Genomic DNA, 14,110 nt, shown 5'->3' with positions numbered 1-14,110 from the left:
TCTAGCGCGCATAAAGATGCATTGAATCCATCCATTGTTGGCAAATGGCGACGCGCGTCAGCGTCTGCTGTGTGGTTGAATGGTAAGGCTAACATGGCTGAATCGACGCAGTCGGCGATCCCAATCACGGTGATATCAGTATAGTCTATCTCTAGCCGTGATGAATGTGCCATTTTCCCCCAGTGAACCAAGTTTTATGTGATATGTATATCGAAAACTCCATTGCGCCCAATCTGAATTCGATCCCAACAGACATCCTGAATCCATACCGACGGACGTATCATACTTGCAACCAGTAATACTATACGCCTAGTAGCCGCCGATAATCGACAGAAATCAGTATCACTATCACCAGATCGTATCATCAAAATGCCCTTCGCCGTCCTCCCCGCCCTCATCCCCGACATCAAGCCCCTCTACGACACTTACTTTTCCGCCTTCACCGCCGACCCCGACGGGCGCAAAATTCTCGAAATCCTATTTCCCGACGGCTACACCTCCGACGAGTTCCGCAAGGCGCACACCGAAGGGACCCTAGCATGGCTGCACAAAGCCGAGTCGCAGTACACCTGGAAGTGCGTCGACGTAGCCACCGGCGAAATCGTCGGCATGGCGCTCTGTGACGTGTTTATCCAGCCCAAGGCAACAAAAGAGGAGCGGGCCTATCCTGGGATCCCCTGGCTGGCGGGCGAGCAGCGGGAGAGGGCGGATCAGATCCTGGGACCGCTTTGTGAGGCGAGGGAGAAGGTCATGGGTGGTGGGGCGTATATCTGTAAGTTCTTGGGGTCTGGAAACGACGAGTGTTGGAAAGGTGAGCAGAACTAATGGGATATATATAAACAGATGTCCATGCCATCGCGGTAGATCCCAAGCATCAGGGTCGTGGTGCGGGAGCCATGATTGTCAAGCAGCTTGTCAACTTGAGCAATGATAGCAATCTGCCCATTTACTTGGAGTCGTCGGCGTCTGCCGAGGGGTTGTACAAGAAGATGGGCTTTGTAAGGGTGCCGAAGGAGAAGGCGAGCGTGGTTCATAGCAAGGAGGTATTGGGAACGGAAACGGATGTCGAGGTGCCGCTCATGATCAAGACCCCGGCGAGGACCGGCCTGTAAGGACGGACAAGGAAAAGGTTTAGTGAAGGATGGAAAAGGTTTAGTGAAGGATGGAAAGGAATGTATCAGAACTGTTGATGTGATGTCAAGAGCGTGTACGATTGAAAGGATACAATAAATACCCCATTACAGCTGTGCGAGCTGTGACTTTTGCATTTCAATGAGACCAAGGCCCAGCATCGAGTGATATTGGCATCAAACCCAATATCAGTTCGCCAGAGCCGCTGTTATAGCCTCATTCCGAGCCCCAACGCCATGCTACACTAGGTAGAAATCATCATCGGCAACGCTGACACTTGTCCAGTTCTCATCCTCAGTCCAGCCATATGTCGTCGCCGTCCAGTCACTAGACGTGTACACAGTACTGTATCCCGCCTTTACCTGCCCTCTGTAGTGTATCCTGTCCCGGGCCACTTGCATCACTCATCACTCTCGCGGTCTCACCTCCGCCGTCGACCGAACCGTTCGTAACTCCGATCCCGTTACCCTTTCTCTCCCTGCTTCCCCTGCTTTCCCTAACATCACGACCCTCTCCAAGAGTCACCTCCAAGACCACTGACCAGGACTACCTTGCCCAAGAGGAACAAGGGGGGGGGGAGGCAAATTTTTTTTATCTGATCATCAGATAATGCAAGGACGGACGGAGCCTCTGAAGGGAAGAGCAGACATTTGATTCAGTGTGAGGCGATGATAGCAAGCACTGTGAAGAAAGAAGACGCCATGCATACGTATGCAGCAGGGTTGCAGCAGCGCATTGTCGACCTTGTACGTAACAGGAATGTGGGATTTGAAAAGAAAACGGAATTGAACTTGAACTCCACTTGGAAGTTGGAGCTGGTGTCGTTACCGTCCAGAGACGAAGAATTGACACGGGCAATGTTGTCGTGAATAAAGTGATGGATAGAAAGTCCAAGTTCTTCTAGTGAAGCTGATCATGGCATGGTGCTTTTACGTTCGGTCGCGAACTCATTGCAGTGAGTGAGAAGCGGAAGCATTTCAAGAGGTGCCACAAAGGAAGAGTGCGGTGAACAAAACCTACATCAAACTCCCGGCCCGAGGTCAAACAACCTTGGCCATGCAGTGAGACCCGAGCCGAGAGCTGAGGTGAAATCTCTCGGATCAGATAAGATCTTTGCACAAACCCCAAGGGGGTGGGTGTATGTATGCACAAGGAGAGAAGAGAAAAAAAAAAGGACGAACAACGAAGACGAAGGACGAAACAAGAAAAAGATCTGATAAAAACGAACGAGCAGGCCAGGATGCGTTGGTGACTCTCGTCAAAAACCAGGTACTTTACCAGAGCAGGGGAGCCGCAACCAAAGCTTACAAGCTTGCAAACAAAAAGGCCCGTGAAGATACTCGAAGGCGCGGAAAAGGGGAAAGGGGAAGCATAACTAAGCACAACATGGCCAAGACGTTTTTTTTTTGCGTCTTTTTTGCCGTTTGTTGGTCTTGGTCCCCAGCCCCGGGCCAACGAAGAATGTGTTTGTTTGCATCATTGGCTCCTGTCGCTGTCCCACGGTCCCACCCCGCCGTCGACAAAGTGGAGTCGGCAACAGGAAGTGAACGCGCAATGGTGGGGTGTCCAAAGGAGAAAAAATTTTATCAGATCCGTCCGGCCTGTCGTTTTTGGTTATCAGATCCGCCTTTGCCAAGCCCCGGCATCGGGTTTCATTATGTAGTGACACGGTGCAACTCCATCCGGGGGGGGGGGGGGGCATCCACCGGCACTGCTGCAGAGAGTAGGATAGAGGAGTCGATGGTGGGCGGGCGGAAAAGGGGGGTGGGTGGCAGGTAGGTGGTGGTGTGGGAAAACGGCGGGACACACGAAGAAGGGGACAAGGTAAAAAAAATGTCATTTTCCACTACATACTCCCCCATGACACCTTGAGGTGGATGGAACTGAAAGTCGAAGAAGAAGAAGAAGAAGAGAAGAAAAGAGTGTTGACATGCTCCATCCAGCCAGCCAGTCGGTTCTGTTCTTTGGCTTGTTGATCTGATCTGATCTGTCTTTTCGGTCGGAATCTTTGAACCCAGAACCAGACCCAGACCCAGACCAAACCCAACCCAACCCTTTCACTCTCATCCATCAATCCACGGAACGTTCCGGCCCTCTTAGATTTCCCATTCGCAATATCAAAATCTCTTTTTTACTTTATCGTTCATTCTCCCAATATCTCCAAACATCTGCATGAGGTGAAAACAAAAACAAACAAGGGAAAGTGGGTAGGTAAACAAAAAAAACAGCAGGACGAAAGAAAAGGGGGCGGTAAACCGAACTCACCCGCGGATATAACCACCATCCATCCCTTTTCACCATGCCCGCTGAGGAAAAGGGCCTGGCTGAGAAGCCGCCAGCAGCGCCTGAGACACCTGTAGCTGAGACGGCAGTTGCTACACCACCACCACCAGCACCGCCAAAGGAACCGGTTAGTAGATTACCCCAACCCAGTTTCTGTTTGATATCTTATCGTCATGTCGATGGTGATATCAATATCGATTGCTACTCCCATAGTGATGACCTGGTCTAGTGGTTGGGTTATCGATATGGTGGTGTTGATGTTGATGTTGATGCCCATTCAGGGGTTAATGTCAACACCACCACCCATCACTTGACGTACGACCTTTCTTTCACACATAACATACTAACACCAAACCTCACCACCACAGCTCACCAAGAAACTCTTCGGCTACGTCCGCATCTTCTTCTCCGCCGACCCAACATGGACCGACTACCTCCTCCTCCTCATCGGCACCATCTCCGCCCTGGCAGCCGGCGTGCCCTTCCCGCTCATGGGCATCGTCTTCGGCCAACTGGTCGATGACATGAACGGCGCCTCGTGCGCGGCCGAGCAACATGACGCCAACCCCTTCCGGTATGAGCACGACATCAACGACAAGGTGCTCATCATTGTCTACATCGCCATTGCCGCCTTCTGCCTCATCTACATTTACGTGCTCTCGTGGAGTCTCATCAGCCAACGCCTCGCCGCCCGCCTCAGAAACAAGTATGTCTCTGCTCTGTTGCGCCAGCCGCCCGCCTTCTTCGATACTCGTGCCGCTGGCGGAGAGGTTAGCACCCGGTTGCATGGCGACATGGCCGCGCTGCAGGCTGGTACGTCGGAGAAGGTGGGCGTGTTGCTGGCTAGTATCAGCTTCTTCATCACTGCCTACGTCGTTGCTTTCATCAAGCAGGCCAAGTTGGCTGGTATCTTGATTTCCATGATCCCGGCTTATCTCGCCATGGGTCTGGTGGGCGGCGCTTACTTCCAAAAGTACATGATCAAGGCCGCCGGCGCCATTGCCAGCGCTTCGTCCATTGCCTCCGAGGCTCTCAAGAACGTCATTGTCGTCCAGGCTTTTGGTGCCGCGCCCAGACTGGAGGCCAAGTTCGCTGATCACATGGCTACGGCTCGGGATGCTGGTATCAAGAGAGGCATGTCGGCTGCCGTTCAGGCTGGTCTGCTGTACTTCATCGCCTACGCCGGTAACGCGCTGGCTTTCTGGGAGGGTTCGCGCATGGTGGCGGATGCCATGGCTGGCAAGGGCACCGAGACTATCGGTCAGATCTACACCGTCATCTTCATCTTGGTCGATGCTTGCGTTGTCCTTGGTAACATCTCTCCCCTGCTGCCCCTCCTGGGTGGTGCTCAGGCTGCTTTCGACAGACTGATGAAGGACATCGAGGAGCCTTCCCTCATCGACGGTACTTCCGACAAGGGCGTCGTCCTTCCCTTTGAGACTCGTGGCGAGATTCGCTTCGAGAATGTCTCCTTTTCCTACCCCAGCCGCCCTGATCAGCTGGTCTTGAAGAACGTCGACTTGGCCTTCCCTGCTGGCAAGCACACTGCTATTGTCGGTCTCAGTGGCAGTGGCAAGTCCACGGTGGCGGCCATGATCAGTCGTCTCCAGGATCCCAACTCTGGCAGAATCACCATGGACGGCTACGATCTCAAGGAGCTCAATGTTCGCAGCCTGCGCTCGTTCATCAGCTTGGTCCAACAAGAACCCTCTCTTCTCGACCGCTCCATTCTGGAAAACATTGCTCTCGGCCTTATCAACTCTCCCAAGCCCGAACACCAGCGTCTCAAGGACATCCTCCACAGCCACGAGCTGGCCGACTTGGCCAAGAAGGGCAAGGACTCCATCGATCCCGCCATCGTCAGCTCCTTCGGTCCTCTCGTCCAAGAGATCATCAACCTCATTCAACATGCCGCCACTGAGGCCGACGCCGCTGGTTTCATCGAACGTCTCGAGAAGGGCTACGGCACCTATGCCGGTCCCTCTGGTTCCATGGTCAGTGGTGGTCAACGCCAGCGTGTCGCTCTCGCCAGAGCTTTGATCCGTGATCCCAAGATTCTTCTCCTTGATGAAGCCACTTCCGCCTTGGACTCTGCCTCTGAGCGCCGCATCCAGGAAGCCGTCGACCGTGCTGCCAAGAGCAGGACCGTCATCTCCATCGCCCATCGTCTGTCCACCATCCGCAACGCCGACAAGATCGTCGTCATGGAAGCCGGCAAGGTCATTGAGGAAGGATCCTACGACGAGCTCATGGCCAAGGAGGACGGTGCTTTCGCCAAGATGGCCAATCTCCAGACTCTTGGTATTGCTCACAAGGCCGAGGCCGGTTCTTCTGTCTCTGGCGAGTCCATCGAGTCTTCCTCTTCCGCTACTGGAACCTCTGTCGAGAAGCCCTCTGCCTCTGAAGTCGCTGTTACTCCTGCTCCCGCTCCCGCTGCCGCCGAGGCCGCCACCCCTAGTGGAGACGAGATTGACGGCATCGACACTAAGCGTCCCCTGAGCAGCGTTGTCCGCTCTCTTGGCCGCTTCCTCCGCCCCAGTCTCGGCTGGCTCGTGATCGCCATCTTCGCGGCTGTTATCGTCGGTGGTACTTTCTCCGGCTCCGGCGTGCTCTTCGGCTTCACCATCAGCTCTCTCAACCCTTGCAGCGGCAGCATGGACAAGGTCCTCTACTACGGCAAGTTCTTCGGTGGCTTCCTCTTTATGCTTGCCTGCGTTGAGTTCTTCGCCAACTTTGCCGCCTGGTCGTGCTTCGCTCTCATTGCCGAGAAGCTCCTCTACGCCATGCGCGTGCTGTCATTCCGCTCTCTGATGGAACAGGGCGTGCAGTGGCACCAGTCCGAGGGCCGCAGCCCATCCTCGCTGTTGACCATCATCACCAAGGATAGCGCTTCGGTGGGCGCCTTCTCCGGCTCCACCATCGGCACCGTCTTCTCCATCTGCGTCAACTTCATCGCCGCCATCATCTTGTCTCACATCTTCGCCTGGAAGATTGCCATCGTCTGCCTCTCCATCGTGCCCATCCTCCTCGGCACTGGTCTGATGCAGCTCCGCATGCTTGCCCGTTACGAGGAGCGCCACGCCGAGGCCTTCAACAGAGCCACCTCCGTGGCCGTCGAAGCCGTGCAGACCATCAAGACCGTGGCCGCCCTCTCGCTCGAGCACGAGGTGCTCGGCTCCTACCAGCGCCTGCTCAAGAACAACCGCGACGAAATGGTCAAGGCGGCTGCCTTTACCAACATCTGGCTGGCCCTCGCCAACTCGATCTCCTTCCTCGTCTACGCCTTTGCCTATTGGTGGGGTTCGCAGCGTATTATGCACGGCGAGTACTCGCAGCGCGACTTCTTCATCGTGTTGGTCGCCATGCTCGTGTCCGCGCAGCTCTGGGGCCAAATGTTTTCTTTGGCGCCCGAGTTCTCTCGTGCCCGTCTCGCCATCTCCCGCATTCTGGGCGTCATCGGCCTAGGCTCCAACGACCACGTGCACGACTCCTCTTCTTCTTCCCCCTCTACCGACCCCGAAGCCACCGGCGAATCCTCCGCCTCCCGCCTCTCCCCCCAAAAGAAGTCCGGCGTACAAATCACCTTCTCCGACGTCTCCTTCGCCTACCCCTCTCGCCCGGACCATCCCGTCCTCGACTCCGTCTCCTTCACCATCCAACCCGGCCAATTCGTCGGTTTGGTCGGCCCTTCAGGAGCCGGCAAATCCACCATCATGAACCTCGTCCAACGTCTCTACTCCCCGACTTCGGGCTCCATCACCATCGACGGCGTCGACATCTCCTCTACCCAATCATCCAACACCTTCCGCGACTCCATTGCGCTCGTCCCGCAAGAACCCGCCCTCTTCGACGGTTCCGTCAAGTTCAACGTCGGACTTGGTGCGCGCCCAGGCCATGAGGCTTCGGACGCCGAAATCGAAGAAGCGTGCCGTCTTGCCTCCATCCACGACGTCATTGCTTCGTTGCCGGAGGGGTACGAGACGGAATGCGGCGCCTCGGCGTCTAGATTGAGTGGTGGACAGAGGCAGAGGCTGGCGATTGCGAGAGCACTGGTTAGGAAGCCGAGACTGTTGTTGCTGGATGAGAGTACCAGCGCCCTGGATGCCGCTAGCGAGGCGGCGTTGCAGGAGGGGTTGGAGAAGGTGGCGAGAGATACGACGGTGTTGGCGATTACGCATAGATTGCATACGGTGCAGAAGGCGGATGTGATTTTTGTGGTGGAGGGCGGCAAGGTTGTGGATAGGGGGACGCATAGTGAGTTGATGGCAAGGAGGGAGAGTTATCGGGTGAATGCCATGCAGCAGATGTTGCAGTGAGTGTTGCCCTGGTGTTGAAGCATGCTGTGGTGGAAGATGCATGCCTCTGGAGGACCTAGTGGGGGCCGGGGAATGATGATGGCCCGGTGTTGAAGGAGAGATGCCCGGTGGGTGGAAAGAAAAAAGAAGTTATTGATGTGATGCGTATTGTTGTTACGGGTTTTGAGTCATGATACCATATCCCTTAGTACTACTACTACCTACCTACCTATTAGCCGATTTCGTAATGTTAGTCTTGATCAAATTTCGTTTCTTTCAATACCGCTCGCTGTCTTTGGTGGTTTGATGCGAGTGTCGGCGGTGGGCGACGAGCAGCGGGGTACATCAACCCGTCACTTCCGTTCACTTCTTCCACTTCGAAATCTTGCTCTTGCCTTCATCTTCTGGACACCTCTCGCCACAATTTATTGTCCTCTATTTGCCCACTTTTTGAATGGTCACATTTTTATTTTTCCCCTCGAGTATTGCCTTGGAGCCAGAGAAGAAACGATGTAATAGCAAACGGCTGGTCGGCGGAGCAACCCGAGAAACAAAACAGCGTTGGCAGGTGCGGCGTTTGTCAACAATGAAATGCCATAGCAACTTGCCGCTTTGATGGTCATCACAAAATTAGACATCACAAGAAACGTACATGTTCGAATACGAACGAGTCATGCCAACAGGTGTAAAAGTTGGGACCGGAAAGCCGTGCATCCTCAAAGTTTGTTCTCGGCTTTTATGTCGCTCACCCCTAACCTTCCAGCGGCATAACCTAATGGGACCATATAAGCACACAAGTGTAGACCTTTCACCATCGTCCATTAGAACTTGTCGTAGTGCGCTGGGTCCAGAAAATACGTGGTATTCTCGTAGGTAGCCACCTGGTCGGTCGTATCCTCCTTAGTTGCGAGTTCGATCCCGATCTTGTGTAGCTGAGCTTTTTGTTTTTTTTCTGTCAGATGCCTGTTCGAATGTGAGATTCGTTCGCTTTTTTCTTGCGCCGGGACCTTGTGAAGATCAGCGTCTTGGGAAGCAGACCGGAGTCTTGAGGAAGGGCTTCATTGCCTGGCCAGCACTTAAACGGGGTACGTGAAAAAAGGCGCTTTGAACTGAAGCACGCCTTCGTATAATCTCCCACGGACACTCCATCGTATCCATCACATCAATCGCGAACCCTCAAGCTCGTAATGACTTCCCCTGACTCTCCCCACTATACATCACGAAGGGAATGAAAGTTCTTAGCATGGCTCAGGCCTCGGACACAATACCGCCCGGACAAGGCAGACGATGTAGGAACCGGGCAAACTTCCAGGAAGAAAAAGTTAAGAGGACACAATATCCTGCTTCCGTCTCGTTATTTTCAAGCACCAAACGCTGAGACGTCCACACACCCTCGCCCACAAGCTCTTCTTCACCACATCCACATTTATCAACTCCAAATCCATAATGAAGTCCCTCCTCACCCTCCTCACCCTCGCCGCCGGCCTCGTCGCCGCCCAAGACCTCTCCGAAATCCCCGCGTGCGCCCAGCCCTGCATCGTCGACGCCGTCTCCTCTGCCACCACCTGCTCGCTGTCTGACTATAAATGCTGGTGCACGGCAGAAAACGAGCCAGCCATTGTGCAAGCCGGGACGGCGTGCGTCTTGGCGAATTGTGGGACGGATGTTGCTGTTAGTACGTATTTCTCTCCCTTGTTTCGCCATTTGTAAGTACACTTTACCTTCTATTTGAATGTCGTGTCTGGAGGAGAGGCCAGAAAAAAGAAAAAAGGAAAAAAGAAAGAAAAGAGACAAATGCTAACGACGAAATGGGATTGCGGGTGATAACAGACGAAGTCCTCCCTGCTGTCGAGACGTTCTGTGAGGAGGTGAATGCTTCCTAAACTACATTGAGGGAAACAAGGTTGACGAACATAACATACGCAAACGACCAAGCATCGGATTTGGTGGGATACTCATCATGGAAGTTAGAAATTACTAGGTATTTAGCAGACCAACCGACATCCTGTAAGATAATTAATCAAAATCCGGGGTACATGATACATCCATCACTTCCAGCACGAATCTTGAAACTCGTGATGAATTCCCCAGACTCTCCTCACTGGCACGATGCACATCAATGCAGGCACCCCATCTTGTTTAAACCGGGAATTCAAAAGGGCGCAACATCCTGTTTCCTTTTCTCATATCCAAGAACCTGAGAAGCCAAGGTATGCTGCGAGTATGATTACAAGGAAGTGATATAAATGGACTTTCTTTTGGGGACATCCCGCACTCACTCGCCTCTACTTGACTTTTCCTCCTAATCCACCTACCAACTACCTAACCACCACCACCACCTTATCCCATAAAGTCCCGTACCACATCCAAAATGCAGTTCCTCCCTATCATGATCGCCCTCGTAACCAGCCTCGTCGGCGCCCTCGACTCCAGCGACTCCAGTGATGATCACCACCCCGTCTGCAAACCGAAAGTCCCCGACTTCTCCCAGGTCCCCGCGTGCGCCACTACTTGCATCTTCGGCTCCGCCAGCGCATCCACCCCCTGTGCGACCATCCCTCCCGACTACAAGTGCTGGTGCACGCCGGTGAACTTTGCGGCCATCATCCAAGCTGGCACTGCCTGTACGGTGGCGTCGTGTGGGGAGGATGTTGCTAATAGTGCGTACCTCTATCTGCCATTTCTTTTGAGTCGTTCTTTGGAAGTTTGCATATAGGATTTGGATGATACTAATGATGGTGGTTCAAAATCGGTGCAGCCATGGCCCTCCCTGCGTTTCAGCAGTTCTGTTGTGAGGTTAATGCTCGTGGTATAATCTGGTAAAGTCCTGGTGGCTGGGACAAGATACCAGAAAAAGCAATGTCGATGGAGAGCATTGGACTTTATGGTATTTGGTCAAAATGTGTAATGTCTTCAAATTGGATAATGGTTGGTGACAGAAACCGAAGAGAACCTTGATGGCTACCGTTGGCGACGAGGCCTGATAAATAAGGGTTTGTTCTGCGTGTGTTCCATGATAAACGCGTGGCTGCCTTGAGGTTGGGATGTTGTCAACCGTTGACGTGATTGCAAACGCGGGAAACCTTTTTGAGTGGTTGACTGTCTGTAAGTAATGGTAATGTAACAACGCGAAGTTCCCTTCGTTGAGGTCGGAGACGAGCGGGGTACAAGCCCACGTTCTCGAGACAACGAACTCTCTCCCTCTTCCTCTCCCTCTTCCACTCCCTCTTCCTCTCCTCCCACCCTCTTCCTCTCACCACGATTCTGTGCGGCCATCACTACGGCCATCCCACCATCAAGTCTGGTCGGCGCCCATTTATACGCGCCTCACATCCTCCCCAGCTTCCCTCCCATTCGCAAGTACGTACGTTTAGGCCCTTCCTTATCTTGTGCAACCAAGCGCTTCAACCCATTGCCGCTCCTACTGTATAGTGACGCGTCCTAGTTTCTGTCTGTCCCTCCAGCTAACTTTAGCGAAAGCATCAAGCAGGTGTAAGAACCCGATTTCGAGCTCTAGGTCCCGCTCTTTCAAGCCACTTGACCTTTTCAAGGACGAAGAGAGCACATCAAGATGTTGACACCAGCGGTCTTTCTCCGAGCGACCTCCTTTGGCATTCCGACGGCTCAACCGCCCAGAACAGGTTTCGGAAGGAGCTTCACAGCCATTACACGATGCGGTCTTCTCTTCCAAAGCAAAGGAGGACCATCAGTTACCTTTGCCGATAGAATCCGGCAAGAGAAGTCGCTTACTCCGAGAGTCATACCCAGCCTCAACAACTTTGCCCAAACGTTCCACACCAGCGCGGTGTGCCGCTCTAACTGCGACTGGGGCCGCCCCTGCGATTGCTCTGAATGCAGGGAAATGTTCAGGGAGCCCATTTGCGAGATCTGCAAGATCAACCCCACAGTTCACATTTCCGCAGAATGGGGTCGTGACCGAAAGGGCATTGCGAGCTATACGTTTACTTCGTTTTGCAAGGAATGTTTGGACAAGAAACAAGAGGAGTACCGGGTCAGAGAAGAAACCGAAAAGAAGATTGCGGCCGCCAACGAGGAGAGACTGCACAAGATGCGGGCCGCCGACAAGGAGAGAATGGACAAGATGCTGGAACACGTCAACTCACTTCCTCCGGGAGAGCAAATTCCAATAGCCTATGCGGTTGATAAGGTTTCCAGCATCTGGGGGGGTAACTCAGCTGCTTGGCGGCATCGCGCCGTCAGAGATGATTTCAAGAAAGAATTGCAAATTGTAAAGGTGAAGAATAGATGGATGTGTGATAAGGGACGAGTTGATGCCATGGACTTCAAATTATGGAACGACACTCGGTTAAAAATGTGGCGAAGGTATCGAGAGTAGAGTATGACATACAGTACCGTATACTCGAGTGCAAAGCGGTGGCCACGGGAGGAAGCACAGATGAGCTTGGCCGGGGCACACCGAGAGGACAGCCGGAAGCCATGAATGGACAGCGTAGTAGGGCAGGTATAGGGTACAGCGTATGTATATGAATAGATGAGAAATGTTTTGTATTATATCACTCTAATTTCAACGTCAACTTGTCTCTATCAAGACATTCATGGGTTTTGCAATTGATGAGCTGCTTGTTGGTTTGCGCGACTGGCGTTGACGACGACGGCAGACATACCTTATCGTCTCGACCTTATCGATAGCGAAATGGCCATCAAGGTTCTCACTCGTTCTCTGTGCACCTCGGCCATGCCTTCCACCTCATAGTTAACAAAACATTCAGTTCCCGAGGTAGAAGATATCTGCAAAATGCACGAGAGATAGCTTGTACACTTCAAGAACTCGAGGTTCAATTTTTAATTGGATTGTCCCCAAACCATTTAACCTAGTACTTGGAGAGTAAATTAACTATCTCCCCCAGACCTTCCCATCACCTCACCATCCTCACAGCCCTCACCCTCGAACTTCCCCAACCCACCATCCTAACCCTCCACACCCTCGTTACCCTCCTCTCCTTTACTCCCGCGCCCATCAACCTACGATCCAACTGCACAGCCGCCGCAAGTGCATCTGCCCCAAACCCCCACGCCACACCCACCCCTCTATATCTCTCCCAATACCTCCCCCTCCTCATCTCCTCCCTTAACTACTCCTCCCCCATTTGATCCCTCCATACTTCCCCAAGCAAATCCGCTCCAGTCTCACTCCCTCCAATCCAACGGGTTCTCCCGGTCTACAAATTTGTGTTTGCGGGCGTTCCGCGCCCACCACCGTCGCGAGTACCGCTTGAACTGTAGTGGTGCGTGGCGGCCCATTCAAGACACATTCGTTCCACCAGTCCTCGAACCAATTCGCGTGGCATTGCGCCACATAGGACTTTGCTTGTTGTAGGGTGACGAGGTAGTTGGGACCGGTGCGGATGAGGTGGTAACGGGCACCGGTCTTGGAGCAGGAGACGCGGTAGTGGATTTTGTAGATGTAGTTGGGGCGGGGACGGGAGGGAGGAGGAGGAGGAGGAGGATGAGGAGGAGGAGGATGGGGATAGGGGGTGGGATTGTATGTTGCTGGTGAGATGGCGCTGGTCGAGTACCCCCCGATAGGTGGCTGGTGAGGGGCTGTGTAGTCCATTGTTTAGGTGTTTGGTGTCGATGCTTCTCGGTTTTATTTGTAGCTTTCAGGTATCGCACGCTGCGATCGGGATGGTGTTGATCTCGATTGTGATTTGGGCGCGGGAGTACCGAACTTGCTGTTCTGGATTGATCTGTTGGTTTTAATGGAGATGGCATAGTAGATGAAGTGCAAGAAAGGAGGAGACATTGTAGTCTACAAACTTGGTGACTTTGCAAGCGCGTGTGATGAGACTTTGGGTCAGGTTGCTGCTTGTCTCTTGTTGGCCGAGTTGATGATTGGAGCTGCGTAGACGTTGGTCCTAGAAGTTGACCTTGTTGATTGAGGCACTGGAAATGAGATACCTCGTGCCTATTGTTGAGAGCGCAAAGAAAGACTATCTTAGGGGGGCTTGCCAAGTAGACATCGTGGGAAGAATTTGATTGAGCTGGGAGACACCGAAGTGATGGTAATTGATGGAAGAAGTCCGGAAGACCATTGTGTTCTGATCCACGGAGGCATTTTAAAGACCAGGCGAAAGGTATGCAGCATCTACGAAAAAATAAAGGCAATAGGTTTTTGTTGTCCTTTGGCGTCTGGGCATTGCCTTTAGTTTCACACAGCCTGGTATGGAACAACTTCGGTCCACATCGCCCAGCTTGCATGCATGCGTACAGTCAGGTGCTTTCTTCGGAGATTCGATTGATCTTCTCCGGGCCGGTGATGGAGAGGATGGACATTCGTAGGTACTGTCCCCTCACCAGCGTTTCCTTTCACGGCATGTCCAGCTCCCTAGATACATCCCTGGGTGATTCTTTCCAGGTGT

General features: G+C 53.1%; 5 protein-coding genes across 5 annotated transcripts; 4 read left to right on the top strand and 1 right to left on the bottom strand.

The window, feature by feature from the left end:
* Positions 1 to 354: 354 nt before the first annotated feature.
* NEUTE1DRAFT_83116 (uncharacterized protein) lies at positions 355 to 1,264 on the top strand (the record flags this gene model as incomplete). The annotated part of the gene is made up of 2 exons (XM_009853455.1): positions 355 to 811; positions 844 to 1,264. 2 exons carry the CDS (start codon positions 370 to 372, stop codon positions 1,110 to 1,112), a joined length of 711 nt encoding a protein of 236 aa, XP_009851757.1.
* Positions 1,265 to 3,430: 2,166 nt separating this feature from the next.
* Positions 3,431 to 7,970, top strand: NEUTE1DRAFT_146887 (uncharacterized protein; the record flags this gene model as incomplete). Its single annotated transcript, XM_009853454.1, has 2 exons — positions 3,431 to 3,541; positions 3,783 to 7,970. 2 exons carry the CDS (start codon positions 3,431 to 3,433, stop codon positions 7,728 to 7,730), a joined length of 4,059 nt encoding a protein of 1,352 aa, XP_009851756.1.
* A 1,185-nt stretch (positions 7,971 to 9,155) lies between these two features.
* Positions 9,156 to 9,592, top strand: NEUTE1DRAFT_138323 (uncharacterized protein; the record flags this gene model as incomplete). The annotated part of the gene is made up of 2 exons (XM_009853453.1): positions 9,156 to 9,384; positions 9,540 to 9,592. The coding sequence occupies 2 exons, from the start codon at positions 9,156 to 9,158 to the stop codon at positions 9,590 to 9,592; spliced, it is 282 nt and encodes a 93-aa protein (XP_009851755.1).
* Positions 9,593 to 10,080: 488 nt separating this feature from the next.
* On the top strand, positions 10,081 to 10,746 carry NEUTE1DRAFT_43904 (uncharacterized protein; the record flags this gene model as incomplete). Its single annotated transcript, XM_009853262.1, has 2 exons — positions 10,081 to 10,369; positions 10,649 to 10,746. 2 exons carry the CDS (start codon positions 10,081 to 10,083, stop codon positions 10,744 to 10,746), a joined length of 387 nt encoding a protein of 128 aa, XP_009851564.1.
* Positions 10,747 to 12,819: 2,073 nt separating this feature from the next.
* NEUTE1DRAFT_110690 (uncharacterized protein) lies at positions 12,820 to 13,305 on the bottom strand (the record flags this gene model as incomplete). Its single annotated transcript, XM_009853452.1, has 1 exon — positions 12,820 to 13,305. One exon carries the CDS (start codon positions 13,303 to 13,305, stop codon positions 12,820 to 12,822), a length of 486 nt encoding a protein of 161 aa, XP_009851754.1.
* Between the last annotated feature and the right edge of the window lie 805 nt (positions 13,306 to 14,110).

The sequence above is a fragment of the Neurospora tetrasperma genome, assembly GCF_000213175.1.
Source record: "Neurospora tetrasperma FGSC 2508 unplaced genomic scaffold NEUTE1scaffold_4, whole genome shotgun sequence".
In the NCBI taxonomy this organism is placed as follows: domain Eukaryota; kingdom Fungi; phylum Ascomycota; class Sordariomycetes; order Sordariales; family Sordariaceae; genus Neurospora; species Neurospora tetrasperma.
Note: the sequence above shows the minus strand (reverse complement) of the source record. Positions and strands in the feature narration are given on the sequence as shown.